This window comes from Gadus morhua, chromosome 2, assembly GCF_902167405.1.
Source record: "Gadus morhua chromosome 2, gadMor3.0, whole genome shotgun sequence".
In the NCBI taxonomy this organism is placed as follows: Eukaryota; Metazoa; Chordata; class Actinopteri; order Gadiformes; family Gadidae; genus Gadus; species Gadus morhua.
This window is the reverse complement of record NC_044049.1, coordinates 7,677,080-7,691,508: the sequence shown is the minus strand read 5'-3', so window position 1 is coordinate 7,691,508 and position 14,429 is coordinate 7,677,080. Positions and strand designations below refer to the sequence as shown.

The following is a 14,429-nucleotide window of genomic DNA, read 5'->3' as shown; positions in this document are numbered from 1 at the left end:
TGTGAAAATCTTCAACCAGGAAATAATCATAATCAAACCTTTTGTTTCAATCTGAGGCAAAACAAGTTGCATAATAAACTCACAAAGTCAAGAGAAGCTCTCTCTCTCTCTCTCTCTCTCTCTCTCTCTCTCTCTCTCTCTCTCTCTCTCTCTCTCTCTCTCTCTCTCTCTCTCTCTCTCTCTCTCTCTCTCTCTCTCTCTCTCTCTCTCTCTCATAGAATAACTTCTAGCAGGTGAGGAAAACCTGTTTGACAGGAGATGATGGTAGCAGAGAATATAAAGAGACATTTATGAATAACCAATTTTCATTTTATCACACATATAGTATGTTTCTTCACATAAACCTTTAAACATACACATATTGCATTCCTCTCGAAATAGTCATCACCTCAGTAAACAATAAATGAATTGAAAGATTACAATAAATTCAAAGGCAAATATTGCAAATTAAACTAATTATTTCCAATAGGTTTACTTGTATTTTGTGCTAAAATTCAAAGTGTCACATCTGTATTTACAATACAGCTTGATTCTGCATCTCTATTTACAGCTCATTATTAGTCCATGTCAATGTTTACTGTTGCTATGGCAACAAGGGACTGCTGACGTTAGCAGCTGTTAGCTAGCTTAGCCAAATCATCTGAACAATAATAACCAATAATATCACAATTCGGCCTATTTAAACAAAATCAACCACAACTACCAACAGTCACAGCCCTTCAACTCTGGGCTAATATGTTGTCACAAGTATGCAGTTAATTAGGTCACATCACATTCAATGTAAAAACGTTTTCTACTTGGTTTTGGACGTGTCTCAAAATGTAGCCTAGGCTAACGTTACTTAGCATATATGCCTCCACTCGCTCGTCTCCTGGCGCAGCAGCACCTGCTGGGGTGTGGACCCTGGCACCAAATAGGTCTGTCAATTTTGAACATTTAACTTCCATCTCCAGAGGCTTAAGTCGCCGTTTTTCAGCACCACCCGGGCGTTTTCAGCTCCGTACCGGCTCCCGGCTCCGGACCATGCCATGAGGTCCCGCCAACCCTGGTTTGTGTTGTGATTGACAGCACTGTCAGGGCTCTCTGAGCCAGTCAGCCCATGATTGATTGACAATGACAAACATAGACCAATAATATGCGTCGATGCTGGCAACACACTGCTAGCTCTCTGCAGCCCATTGGCCGGCCCAATTGGAGGGAATTTAGAGAGAGAGGAACATAGCGGACCGGACCGGCCCACATTGGGTCAACGGCCCACCGGGACGATGCCCGGTATGCCAGATGGCCAGTGCACCCCTGTCTGACATCAAGAGGGCTAAAATGTACATCTTAATGATTCAATTATTAATTATATCCTCAGTGTATACAAAGAACTTGTCATCTTTTGGTTCCTTATTAAAGAATCTCTTCACAGTGAAGATAGAGATTGATCAACAATCCTATCACTCCATTTTGGCACTACATACATACATTATTAAAGCCTAAACGCCTTACACAAAATAACAATATAAACACAAATGTACATTTTAAACATATCTCTATCCTATTTTCCACTTTCAATTAAGGAAGTGAGAGCGTTTTATCTACAGCGTAACAATTATATACACAACAAACAAAATTAACCATAGATTGCTGCACAAAAAACTAAACATTCATTCACAGTCTTCTCTTTGTAAGATTGTCATTACAGAGGTTAAAGGTCAAACTAAGAAACCCTGAGAATTCGTATTTACATTCATGGAGTAATGAAACCATTTGGAAATCCATCAAATTGATGTTTCATTTATTGACTGAAAAGCCATTATTCCTTCATTACATTTGTGTGTGCCTGTGGACAAACACTCACAAAAAGAGACACATTTGAAACCTGATCTGGAAGTGGGAGAGTTTGAGGGGAGGGGCCAACCTAAAGTATATCTTGATATGCTAAATTGAACAGCAGGGCTTTTCGATACTGCAGTGCAACCAACCAGCTACTAGGAAGGCAACATTTTTCAAATATATGGAGAATAACAACAGGGACTTCTCCCCGAAGTAGCTGGAGGGTGTCCAAAGACATTTAAAGCTCCACTCTACAAGCTTCAGCCTTCCGACACCACTTCAAAGGCCAGACTCCCCAGTGTTCTTGGAACTCTTGGAATTCTGAAGGGAAGAGAAAGAGATAGAGATTTTAAGGATATAGTTTCTATGCTGATTGTTTAGACTCCAAGTAGGGCTGGGCAATATGACCAAAATATAACATCCCGATATAGGTCATTCATATTCCGATAACGATATACATCACGATATAGCACATTTTCTGTAAATTCAATGAATAAATACCGTATTTTCTGCACTATAAGGCGCACCGGAGTATAAGCCGCAGCAGCTAAATTGAATGATGTGTACATATATAAGCCGCACTGGACTATAAACTGCAGGTGTTTTAATGTTTAATTACCATTAGGGCTGGCCCGAATGCCATTTTTCAGGCTTCGAATACGCGTTGGTTTTTCCGAGCGAATATTCGAATACTCGTTCCAGAAAAAAACACCATCAAAAACAACATTAATAATCCCTATATGCTCCCTGGAACCGATTTTAACAGTATCTGCATATTTTGTTGAAGATTTAATAGCTTTTGAACGTTAATTAGTAGGCCTAAGTAGGTTGAAGTTCCTTAGTTTTTCCTTGTGAAAGCGAACAGCTGTTGTTCCGTTCCAATTCAGCTGTCCTCTGCCGTTATATAAGCCGCAGAATCTAAAAATGGGAAAAAAGGCGCGTCTTAAGGTACGTACACACCAGACGCGTACCCGCGTAAAGATTTACGAGCGTAACGCAGCTAAAATGTTGCTTGACCATTTTGTGTCAAAAATGGTCCTACGCATACGCTCCTAACGCGCCTACGCGCCTAGATGAGTCCATGTCCATGCAAGTGAACGGAGCGTTCCCTCTTCGTCATAACTATCAAACCAAACATCCTTCACATTCACCGGGCGAACATTACGAAAATATAATGCACATTTCTCGCTAAAAATGTTTCCATAAACGCATTTAATGGCGTAACTATGTTACTATTTCCACCCAGAATAAAGAAAGTTGTCGGCCGTGGCTGCGCTGGAGTCCGAGGTAGGAAACCCAAACGCCGCCGTGTTTGGGTGATAGAGTTTAGATCGGGTTAGATTAAATAATCTTGGATATAAATAACAATAATCGGGTTAAATTACTTCACATGGTGTGTCTGGTGTGTTTCCAGCATTCGTAGTGTTGATCAGCAGATATATAGTCCGCCAAGACGTTGAGGTTGCTTAGTAACCAGAGACTCTGTCCATGCAAGTGAACGGAGCGTTCCCTCTTCGTTATAACTATCAAACCAAACATCCTTCACATTCACCGAGCGAACATTATGAAAGTAAAATGCACATTTCTCGCTAAAAATGTTTCCATAAAAGCATTTAATGGCGTAACTATGTTACTATTTCCACACAGAATAAAGAAAGATGTCGGCCGTATGCTTCTGTCCAAGCTCACTACTCTCTGCCAGTGACGTCGGGTCAAGCTCAACGCTGATTGGGCAACGCGGCTAATCGTCATGCGTATGAGCATAAAAAGTTACATTTTTTGAACTCCTCGCGTACGCGCGTATATATACGCGCGTAAATATGCGCGCCTCATACGCGGCTAACGCGGGTAAAATGTTGCTTTAGCGCATGTAACGCGTGTACGCGTCTCATACGCGCGTAAACCAATGGTTCCCTATGGAAAAATTTACGATTTTATACGCGAGGTACGCGGGGTACGCGTTTGGTGTGTTCATACCTTTTATAGTGCAAAAATTACGGTAGTTTATATAAAATGACCACATGGAAAGGCCTATTTCGTAGCCCCTCTTTTAGGTACGAGCTCACTTTGTCTTGGCTGATCTAGGAGTCCTTCTCCTATTCAGAATTGTCACTTTCACTCTCCTGCATGTTTGTTTGTGTTGCCTTCATGTGCCGTGTGGAAGAATGTAAAGCGTCGTCCAAATGACGGAAAATATTACCGTAAAGAGTGTGATTTGCGACAAGACGATATAAACGATAGAGGATAATATGAAACGATAGACATTTTTATATATATCGTCATATCGCCCAGCCCTAACTCCAAGTCACCAAGATGCCTCAACCTGGCAATGCTAACTTTAATAACTGTCTTGCCGGTATTCGCTCTTGTCAAAGGGGGGAGGGGGGGCGGGGGAGGGCACAGTGAATCATCACACCTCCTCTAATGAAGTGATTAAAGTGTCCATGTCAGCAGCAGGGAAATCTAGCTGTCGTTATGTCACAATGGGAGGATGTAAATGTTGCTACATGGAACCTGTTGGCAGCCATTATCTGATTCATAGTTTAATTAGAGACAGCAGATTGAGTGGGATTTCCAGGATGACAGGTACAAAATATTGACACAACATATATGAATTACAGTTAGGTGTTATACTCATATTAAACGATTATTAGATATGATCACTATTCTAGAAAGAAAGAAAAATATGCAAATGTATGAACTATACTTTACGCCTCAATGGCTTGACGTTGCCAGGTTGTCACTGGTGTAATGGTGGTGCTCATTTATTAGCCAATTCTGTTTCATGACTGTTGCGGAGCTACTAGAAATTGAATCTTATTACTGAAGATGCCTTCACATTTCTCACCTGTGCTTTGCTTGACTGAGAGGAAGTGAACACTGAGTACATTTTCTGTGGTGCGAAGAATCTTGAGTATATCTTTCCATATTCATCTCTTACCTGAAGGGGGCGTAAGAGGCGTTAATAATTCAAACTGCTACTGTGAAGGGAATCCCATTTCTCTTTGTATGTGCATGATGTTTTTCTAAGCAATTCCATAAGGAAAATTTCCCACCACCTTGCATTTGAATACTTGCTAAATAATAGAGATGGACGCAGATATATACACATTGATTTGGATCTAGACAATTTAGATATATTCACAAATAATTGAATACAAATCATGTACAAACCGGTTTGTAGAGCAGGCAGTGCATTACAAAGAGCAGAACGCCTTGCAGACTGTTGAGGATGGTGAACACGTAAGACATGGCTGACGGGCCGTTCCCAAACTGGAAACAGCCAAAGATCCACGTGGTGCCAAGTACACACAGCTGGGCCACAGCGGTGATAGTGAAAGCTCTGCAGGAAGAAATGATAAGCCGGTAATCTTTATCAGATCCACGGAAGTAATGAGCTATAAAGGACACGAGCTCTGAGCGCATAAACTCACTTGATCTTGTGTAAGTTGTCTAAGTCAGGGTTTAAACTTGAGAACTTCTGTGCCAGCTTGCACACAGTGACAAAGAAGAAGAAAATGTTCACCTGGAAGTCAAAAGGGTTGGCAATTATATAATGTTCTTTACATTCTAGTGGTATAGAAAAATAATCAACGTTGTCAGGGGGTTTTCCTTACTGTGATGATGAAGCAGACGGGACCGAAGAAACTCCACCTGAACGAACCTTCCAAGTTTAACCAGCAACTAAACAACACAAATCAATTGATTTATTCAGTAAGCAGGGAACCCATAAAAATGTCAGCCGTCTATCATAAGGGTTCCACGAAGGTATGCTTAGTGAAATGTGCCTACTTTTTCTCTGTGCCGTATCCGCCGGAATGGACCAGTGCGGAGATGGCGACTATCACCGCCGGTACTCCGTAGCCCACAGCCATCATGCGGACCGTCTGGAAGCTGATGTTGAAGACCAGGACCACCATCCTGAAGAGCTGAATGCCTTCCAGACACATCCAGCAGAAGGCCGCCAGGTAGAAATAATGCAGCAGCCCTGCCACCACAGCGCAGCCAGTCTAACATGACCGAGAGGGAGAGGAGACTCAGAGACACGCACGGTATACAGGGAGCCGCGAACTCAGTGGAATCTAATTATTCGCCCAGTCCCCATCAGTCATTCAGTACCCATCAGTAAGTCAGTCCCCACCAGTCATTCAGTACTCATCAGTAACCCAGTCCCAACCAGTCATTCAGTACCCAATCGTTATCAAGTCCCAACCCATAATGCATTACCCAGGTCCCCACTAGTCACAGTCTCCACACTCCACCTAGCTCCAAGTCCTTCAGCCACTGCCAACAATGTCTACTGCTATTTAGAAACGTTTGCATCATACATTCTAGACTGTGGACAACCCACTGTTACCTGGTTCTCTGTGCGAGTGATGCCGCAAAGAAAGACCAGGTTAGCGACAAAGAGACTGAGGCACAGGTGGAGGTGAATGCTGTTCCTGGGGCTCTGGATGGAGCGGATCAGGGCGAAAGTCAGGATGCAGACGAAGAGGCAAACCAGTGATAGCGTGAGACCCACCCAGGTGAACACCTTCATCTCATACGGGTCCTGTTTGGGAAGGGGGAGACCAAGAGATTGAACAGAACACGGTCAGAATGACAGACAAATGGACAGATATAAACCGTTATGTCGACATAGCGACAGCAAGATGGGCATCCTGACAAAAAGCTGAAGATACAAAGAGAGAGTGACGAATAGACCATTAAAGAGTAAGGAATATAGATAGAAAGTTGACACACATACAGACGGCCGGACAAAGCAAATAAAAATGACGTATTAAAAATCCAACGACCGGTTAGACACGAGTATAGAGATAGATGGTCAGACAGACGGACTGACATCACCTACGTATCAATACCACCAAAAGACTCTCACCTCTATGTCGTGAAGGGCCATGAGGACAGCGAAACTGCTGAGGTGCTTGCAGGAGCACAGTGTGTAGTTAGCACCTGAGTGGAGGGTGTCGCAGCCATCAGTCGACCAGGACCCGCCGTCGGCCTCCGAGTCCCAGTAAACACAGATCGAGTCGTTGTCCTTGTCTGTCTGCAAAATGAGACCGCCACGTTTCACATGTTAGAGAGGACCAGTGTACTGAATGGGTTTACACAGTCTTAACAGGATCCAGGAACACATTTTGACATAAAATTGTTGGCAACAAAATATTGGTGCATAAAAAGTATGCACCAATACAGTTGAACGTTTCATTTCATTATCATATACTTTGTATGCACCAATTTGCAGCCAACCTTTAAGCACATACGAGACACTTTGTAAATAGGTAACAATCTTGCACGTATACACATTGGAACAATATTTATGTTCCCTTTCTTACTCTTTGCAGATGGTTGAAGGTTAATGTCACCGGCACTTGGAGGGCAGCAGTGTCTGGGTTACTAACTTTAACAGTAACCACTTTTGAATTCATCTGAAGGCTGTTTTCTTTTGTTACATTGATCCCACTAAAGGACCGATTGGTGGAGTTCTCCAAGGTTGAGTAGCTCAGCAAGATCAGGGCTGTAAAGCCTGCAACCACACACACACACAAATGCGCACAGACACACAAACACGCACAGACACGCACAGACACACACACCATACACACACACACACACACACACACACACACACACACACACACACACACACACACACACACACACACACACACACACACACACACACACACACACACACACACACTCTCAATTTGTGATGCACCTTCAAATTTATTTGAAAATGACACTGTAGATTGCATTGCTTGTGTGTGTAGTTCCGGTAGCGGTCATGGAACATGGAATGGGTGGTATGGATGATGACCTGGGTAAGTGGAGTTTTTTCCAGCAGCTGTTTCCCATTGCATCTGCAGCTTGGCATGTTTAGTTAACAATGTTGCGGGTCCCTGGGGGAAACCAGGACCTTTAAACAGCAGCAGCTCCAACTCTGGAACACCATCAATGACATTTTGAGGAAACAGAGAACAACATATCGTTTAGATGGAAATACAAAATTATAACACAGAATTCTGCTGCTTTCTGGTTTTATGTATGGGGCTGTTGCTACAGAGGGCAGAACATTTCTGGATATAACATCTGCATGGACAATGGCCTTAGTTCCCTCTGCACATTAAGCAGTCCATGATAATGCTGTCAATGAGATGAAGTTAAGGTCACGTTTGTAACTATTTTTATTATGACTAAACCTTAGCTTTGGCATTTCATAATAAACATAGAACATGCCGGGAACACATTCATAGGGAGCTGTGGGCGATGGGCAGTGTGGTACATTACCTGTGTGAGCTTTGGAGACCTGCGTTCTGTTCTTGCTCATGAAGGGAGCGATCAGACCCAGGCTGCTCTCCACTAGACTCAGGATGAAGGATACCTGCTTGTTATCCAAGACGGTTCTGCCCGACAGGAGCCTGTCTATCATAGACAACAGCCTCTGGAGATTGTAAGGGGGGGGAGCAATATGAAACATGTTGGAGGAAAGGGGGAAGAGCCAGAGACTCTCTTCAGTCTAAACACACGGCCATGTTGTGTGACGTCTGCCCACATAGCAGTGGTGGACAGCTGCCAGGGACCACCGGTTGCTGTGATGGTTTAGAGGCTTTTCAAAGATAAAGGTTGAGCTCTGATTATTAGGGCAGAAAAGCTAAATGACTGGGCTACCTCAAGAAATTCGTCTCCGTCAAAGCTGGTGGGAGTTTCGCTCTCGCTTAGGTTCAGACAGCTGCCCTTCAACATCCTTAGGACACTAGTTACATATGGATCGCTCTACATAGGAAGGAAAGATAGATCACTGAAGTTATCGGGTGTCATCAGCCAGAAGGGATTTGCTGAAGAAATTGGAGAAGAGCATATGGTATATGGTTCATACCTCTTGTTGATTCAACGCATTCATGAACACCTCACAGTTTAATTCTATAGGGAGTACAGTGAATCAGTGGTAAGGTTTATTCAAAAACCGTACTCAATCAAGAATGTACGGTATAGTATAATTGTAATGCGACTAACCAACACAACGGGACCTCTTGTTGCCGTAGTTGCTGGATCCGGCGTGGCATGCGCACACATAACCATCTTTTCCCTGGTGGCATGTTCCATTTCCACAGATTGTCTTATCCATCTCACATACGTCTAAAATGGGAATGGAATCAACAGGAGGAAAGGATAAATTCATATAATTATGCCTTCACCTTTACATATCTCTGCAGCCAGTGTTGGGAAAGTTCACTTTCTACGTGAACTAGTTCAAAGTTCAGCTCACAAATTTGAAAATGTACTAGTTCAGTTCAACGTTCATAATTCAAAAATTTTAACTAAGTTCACAGTTCTAAAAAATGAACTAGTTCATAGGCCTAGTTCTTTTTTTCAATATGTTGCAGTGAGGTTTTTTTTCGGTATTTTGAACGTTGAGCCCCCATTGTGGTTTGTCTAGGATGAAATAGGGTGGCTGAATCAAGTATCGTAGCGAAATACAGTTTCTATCGTGTTTTTTTGCACATTTAGCGCATTTTGTAAATCCCATTGATTTCTGTTGGAAGACCCATTGCTCGTTCGCCGAAAACGCGCGCATCCGCCGTGTTGATAAACAAATAACCCCCATATTGAACGAAGTTAAACCAAGTGAGCGCGCCGTTCACAGACACCAGAATGAACGAGTTCTCAGTAACGTTCATCAGGCAGTAATACAGTACGTTCAGTTCGCGATCGCCCAAAATATGAACGAGTTCATGAACTATTGTTCAATGAACGCGTTCAGGCACAACACTGTCTGCAGCCCCCTCGGAAGTGGTTTTGCCAGAGCTCAATGCAAACCCTTTTTTGCATTCACAGTGGTGACTTCCCGGGGTGTTAACACATGAGGAGTTTGGCCCACAGATATTCTCATGTTGACATTCATTCAAATCTAAATGAAGAAAAAACAAGCAACATTGTTAGACGATAAATAAGTAATGGCTCCCGTTCCAGTTGTGTTATTCTAATTGTTTGCTGTTGGTTTTCATTTTTCTTGAAATTTCCTCAAACCCCCAGTGACGCTACTGACGTGCGCATTCTTCTAAATGTGGCTGATCGTTGGTCACCTTGTGAGACTGTCCAGATCATGCAATCTCTTTCTCTCTGCGGATCAGTCTGGTCTCAATCCCATATAAAGCGTTTTCCGAAAATGTTAAACTGATACGAAAAGTCAGCACAGGTCATGATGAAGCAAGGAGTGGCGCAGTCTTTTTAATCAAAAAATAACTTTGTACCGATACACTTGTCATCATCTACCAAAATCTCCAGCCCACTGGAAGCGATGAATCCCTTCTTGCAGATGCAGAAGTGGGATGCCACAGAGTTGTGACACGCTGCATACTCTCATGGGCGTAGCGGACGCGGGGTACGCGGGGGACATGTGCCCCCCACTTCCCGTATCTGTGCCCTCTGTCCCCTGCACTTTTTGCAGCCATTACAACCATTCAATTCAATTCTAACACGTGGAAACGCGTTTTTCCGAGCCGCCTTTGAACGCACCATGAGCAGGCGGAACCAGGTGGCAAACACCGCTGTCATGTTGTTATTTCAATCACCCAGACGTTGATTCAGATCTGTTTCAAGCATGTTCAGCAAACCAGCAGTTGCCAAGAGGCCAAAAACTTCACATTGTTTTTTCCAAACAAACCGTGTGAATTGAGTAATGCTGTTGCATGTTGTTTAGTTAAATGATGACTGACTAATAGATGTCAATATATATCAAGTTAAGCTAGTTCACAATTGTTAACTGTTACCTATGTTAAATCGATTGCTAGGTGCATAGATGATAGTAACTAGTTACATTTACTCTGTTACATTTACTTGAGTACCTTTTTGGATAAATTGTACTCTTAAGAGTTGTTTTACTGCAAAATACTTTTACTTGATACTTTTAATTGAAGCAACGTTTTCAGCGCTTTTATGGATATCTCGGGATACTCCGCTTTGGTTTTGATCCAAAAACCCGCCAGAGAGGTTTGCTCAAACACACTTTTAAGACCACCATCATTAGCTGTTTCGATCAATTGATCTTCCTCCTGCACTGACAAGTGATTCGGGACATTGACAAATGGGTTGCGGATCCACTCATTTGTTCGCAGTGGATCTTTGGAGGATGGGAAGTAACGTTCAAATTAATTTGAAAGCGCAACAAGGTGATCACGCACCAGCTGCGAGAGAATGGGGCCTGCCTCAGTCTCTCCCAAAATCCCCACTAATGTTTGGAACATATCGAATACTCCCCTGTCCACTCGTCGTCCCCACAAATCAAGCTTTGCTTTAAATGCAGCAACTTTATCTGCCAGTTTAAAGACAGTCGTCATTCTCCCCTGGAGTGTCAGGTTGAGCTGAGCTCATAGTGTGACACTACTGTTGAACTGAACAAGTGAAGTGAGCTTAGGCTGCGCGCGCAGCCGCTGAAGCCAATACGTATTGAGGACGGGACAGACAGACAGTTATGCCTAAGAAAAGAAGTTAAGACCTTGCCAAAAATGCAAACATGTTATATGCAATCTAAAAACTGCATATAGACTTATGGCATGTAAAGGAGTGACAGTATTGCGAAGTAAATTGAGTTTATTAGTGTGCATGTATTTTGCATGAATTTAAAAAAAAAAAAATGTTCATGTCGTAGCCTACTAACCCACGGCCCAGTTAGGAATGTCCGGGCCGCGGCCCGGTGGTTGGGGACCACTGCTGTAGATGCTCGAGGGTCATTCTGTGTCAACTCAACCAGAGTTTGGCAGCTTTAGATTTTAACTTTAGATTTTGATATTACATAATTTTAAAGAACTAAAGTCGGTCCCCTGATGCTGTGCTGTTTGTGGTAATGTAGCCACTAAGGAGAGGTGCAACTGAATGCGAGAGGATGATAAATCACTCAAAACACCTCTGAACAATTTGTCCCCCTCACTTCTGAAATGATGGCTATGCCCCCACAAAGGCCTTCTTCTCTTTCACACTCTGGGATAACTTGAAGTATAACAAAATAAATTAGCCTTCAGACATGTTAGCAACCTTCTAAATAATAATGATAATAACAATAATACAAATAAAGATAATATTAAAAAAAAAATATATATATTTTTTTTCATTACCTCTACATGTTTCCCTCTCAAAAGGCTTAAAGCGCTGCATCTTCTTTCCCGAAGTTTTGAAGCCATTCTTACACTCGCAGTTGAAGCTGCCGTTTGTGTTGACACACGTTGCGTTTTGCCCGCACAGAGACGAGGACTCCTTGCATTTGTCAGAATCTTTCAGGCCAAAGGAGCGGTGGGGTGGGGGAGAAAAGGCGTCAGTGAATGTGTTAAATATTCATCTATGTCAATGCAAAAAATTACCAGGTTATTATAGATTTTTTATATTCTTTAATGACCAGCCAAAGATTAATTTATAAAGTTACATAAATTATTTCCTATGATAATGACAGCAGGTTTCAACTCATACCAATGCAAGATGTATATCCAAGCTTACATTCAGACATTACCAGGGAGAGGTGAACAGCTGTAAAACAAGAAGACACCTTTCAGTACACTTTTAACAATCTGCAGATATTGAGTATATAGTGTGTGTTATATTCAGTTGGCTTTCAGTATATCATCATCATTTGGAATATGTCTGTTATGAATTCATTTGTGTGCATTGCATATGTATGTATTATTTATTCGGTAGACCTATTGTCTATTATAAGTGCCTATACTTAATCCAACCAAATAAGGCATTGAAAAAAGTAAGTACGTTGATGTTTAAACAATTATATTTGTAAGTGTTTCATGGAGGATTTCCCCACAGCCCACAATCAGGTGTAAGGTCGGCTAAGATTCACACTTCTATCCCACTCTGACAGTATTAGTATCACTGTTGTGATGTTGTTGTGAGTGCATGACAACCAACACTCAATGCTTCCTTGTCTGAAAGAGGGTGTGTGTGTGTGTGTGTGTGTGTGTGTGTGTGTGTGTGTGTGTGTGTGTGTGTGTGTGTGTGTGTGTGTGTGTGTGTGTGTGCTTTAGGTCTTCTGTGTGTCCCTAATATCAGTCATAGTGGTTCCTATCGTTGGATGAGCTCATGGTTTAAAAATATATCTTGGAAGAGAGAAGAACAGAAGCCCCTTGTGACCCCAAGCCCAGACAGACTGGAGGGTCATCAAATCCAAACACCATACAGCTGCCGAGCACATGTGCACTGCCAGTTTGTTTTCAATCAATAATTATTTTAGCTTTCCTTTGGTTGTTTCAATGTTATTTAGTATGTGTTGATCTCTTGCCTAAATCAATTCTGCTCTTAGTTTTCTGCATTAACACGTTTTTATGTTTTGTTTTTAATCATTCTTTTTTTGAATGAAAACCTTTCTCCGAATTCTGTGAGAATTTACTTGCTAAATCAGAAAAACGGAGCAGATCTCTTTACTTTAGTGAATGCATTAACTTCCATAGATTGGCATTTATGAAAACCTGTGTACAGATGAATTTGTAGTCATCGACAGCTTTTTGAACCGTTGGTCCAATGTAATGTGAATGACCATTATCATGTATTACAATTGACATTGCCGCATTAGCTTCTTTTTTTTTTTAAAACACCTGGGTTTCAACCACATATTAAAAACACAGTATTTCTGCTTTCCGGAATTCAGACACGAACACAAAGCCCCCCAGCCACAGTTTACAATCTATTTTATGTGAACACATGGAAGTCTTTCCATAGAAAAGTGTCCGCTGTGTGTGTGAAAACAGATGTGTGACTCACCCAGAAGCAGGAGCTCCCTCGTTGTCATGACGCAAGCCTTTACTCTGCTGAAATGATCCCAATTGAAATGATTATTCTCATATATGGAGAATTGTTTTCTTCTTTGAAATGGAAAATTAAAAAAAAAAATTATGTCTCTTGATAAAAAAACAATAGACCTCGGGTGAAATAAGCAGTGGAACTGCTTAGGTTAGAGAAGCAGATAAGTGTAAAAACCGCAACAAACACTTCAGTGAATCATGCTGTGAGTTTCCTCTCTCTCTCTCTCTCTCTCTCTCTCTCTCTCTCTCTCTCTCTCTCTCTCTCTCTCTCTCTCTCTCTCTCTCTCTGTGTTTCTCTCTCTCTGTGTTTCTCTCTTTCTCCCTCCTTGCCAAGAGAACTGACACAGTTCGTCAGATTGTAAACCAACGTTGGTCTCTCCTCCCCTCCAATCGAAGAGGAGGGGGAGGAGGAGTAGGGGAAGAGAGGGTGGAAAGAGGTGTGTGAGATAGCCTCGACTCTGGCCCAGTGACGACTATGATCTCACTGCTGATGTCAGAAGCCAATATTGCTTTTATTCTTCTCCTTTTTTTTTTCTTCAGTGTCCTGTAGGGGAGAACGGGGTAATGTGAGACATTGGGTAATGTGAGACACCCCCTGTATCTAGGCACCGGTACACATTTGTGGTCATGTGACCATTATGTTTTCAAGCCCCTTCCATTTCCCCTGGCCATGAAGGGGAGAACCTCCTGGTGCTGTGGTAAGCATGTTTTTTTCACAAAAATATTTTTTTTGCATGTAAAAGTAAATTTTCTTGCTGTCTTAATCTTAAAAACTTAATCAACTGTTGTGCCAAAGCAAATTGATTC

The 14,429-nt window shown here is 42.2% G+C and overlaps 1 protein-coding gene across 4 annotated transcripts; it reads right to left on the bottom strand.

Annotated features, from left to right (window-relative positions):
• Positions 1-1,754: 1,754 nt before the first annotated feature.
• LOC115537590 (adhesion G protein-coupled receptor E2) lies at positions 1,755-13,839 on the bottom strand. Of its 4 annotated transcripts, none has more exons than XM_030349608.1 (17): positions 13,582-13,839; positions 12,286-12,342; positions 11,937-12,092; positions 8,839-8,961; positions 8,702-8,745; positions 8,494-8,598; positions 8,113-8,266; positions 7,643-7,765; positions 7,158-7,348; positions 6,701-6,868; positions 6,179-6,373; positions 5,614-5,831; positions 5,439-5,505; positions 5,256-5,347; positions 4,996-5,164; positions 4,670-4,762; positions 1,755-2,142 (listed from the first exon to the last, which is right to left on the bottom strand). In XM_030349608.1, the coding sequence occupies exons 1-17, from the start codon at positions 13,607-13,609 to the stop codon at positions 2,101-2,103; spliced, it is 2,025 nt and encodes a 674-aa protein (XP_030205468.1). In that variant the 5' UTR covers positions 13,610-13,839; the 3' UTR covers positions 1,755-2,100. The 4 variants fall into 4 exon arrangements, with proteins under 4 accessions (XP_030205468.1, XP_030205473.1, XP_030205490.1 ...); XM_030349613.1 differs by having other exon boundaries at positions 12,313-12,342; XM_030349630.1 differs by having other exon boundaries at positions 8,853-8,961; positions 12,313-12,342; positions 13,582-13,837.
• Positions 13,840-14,429: the final 590 nt, after the last annotated feature.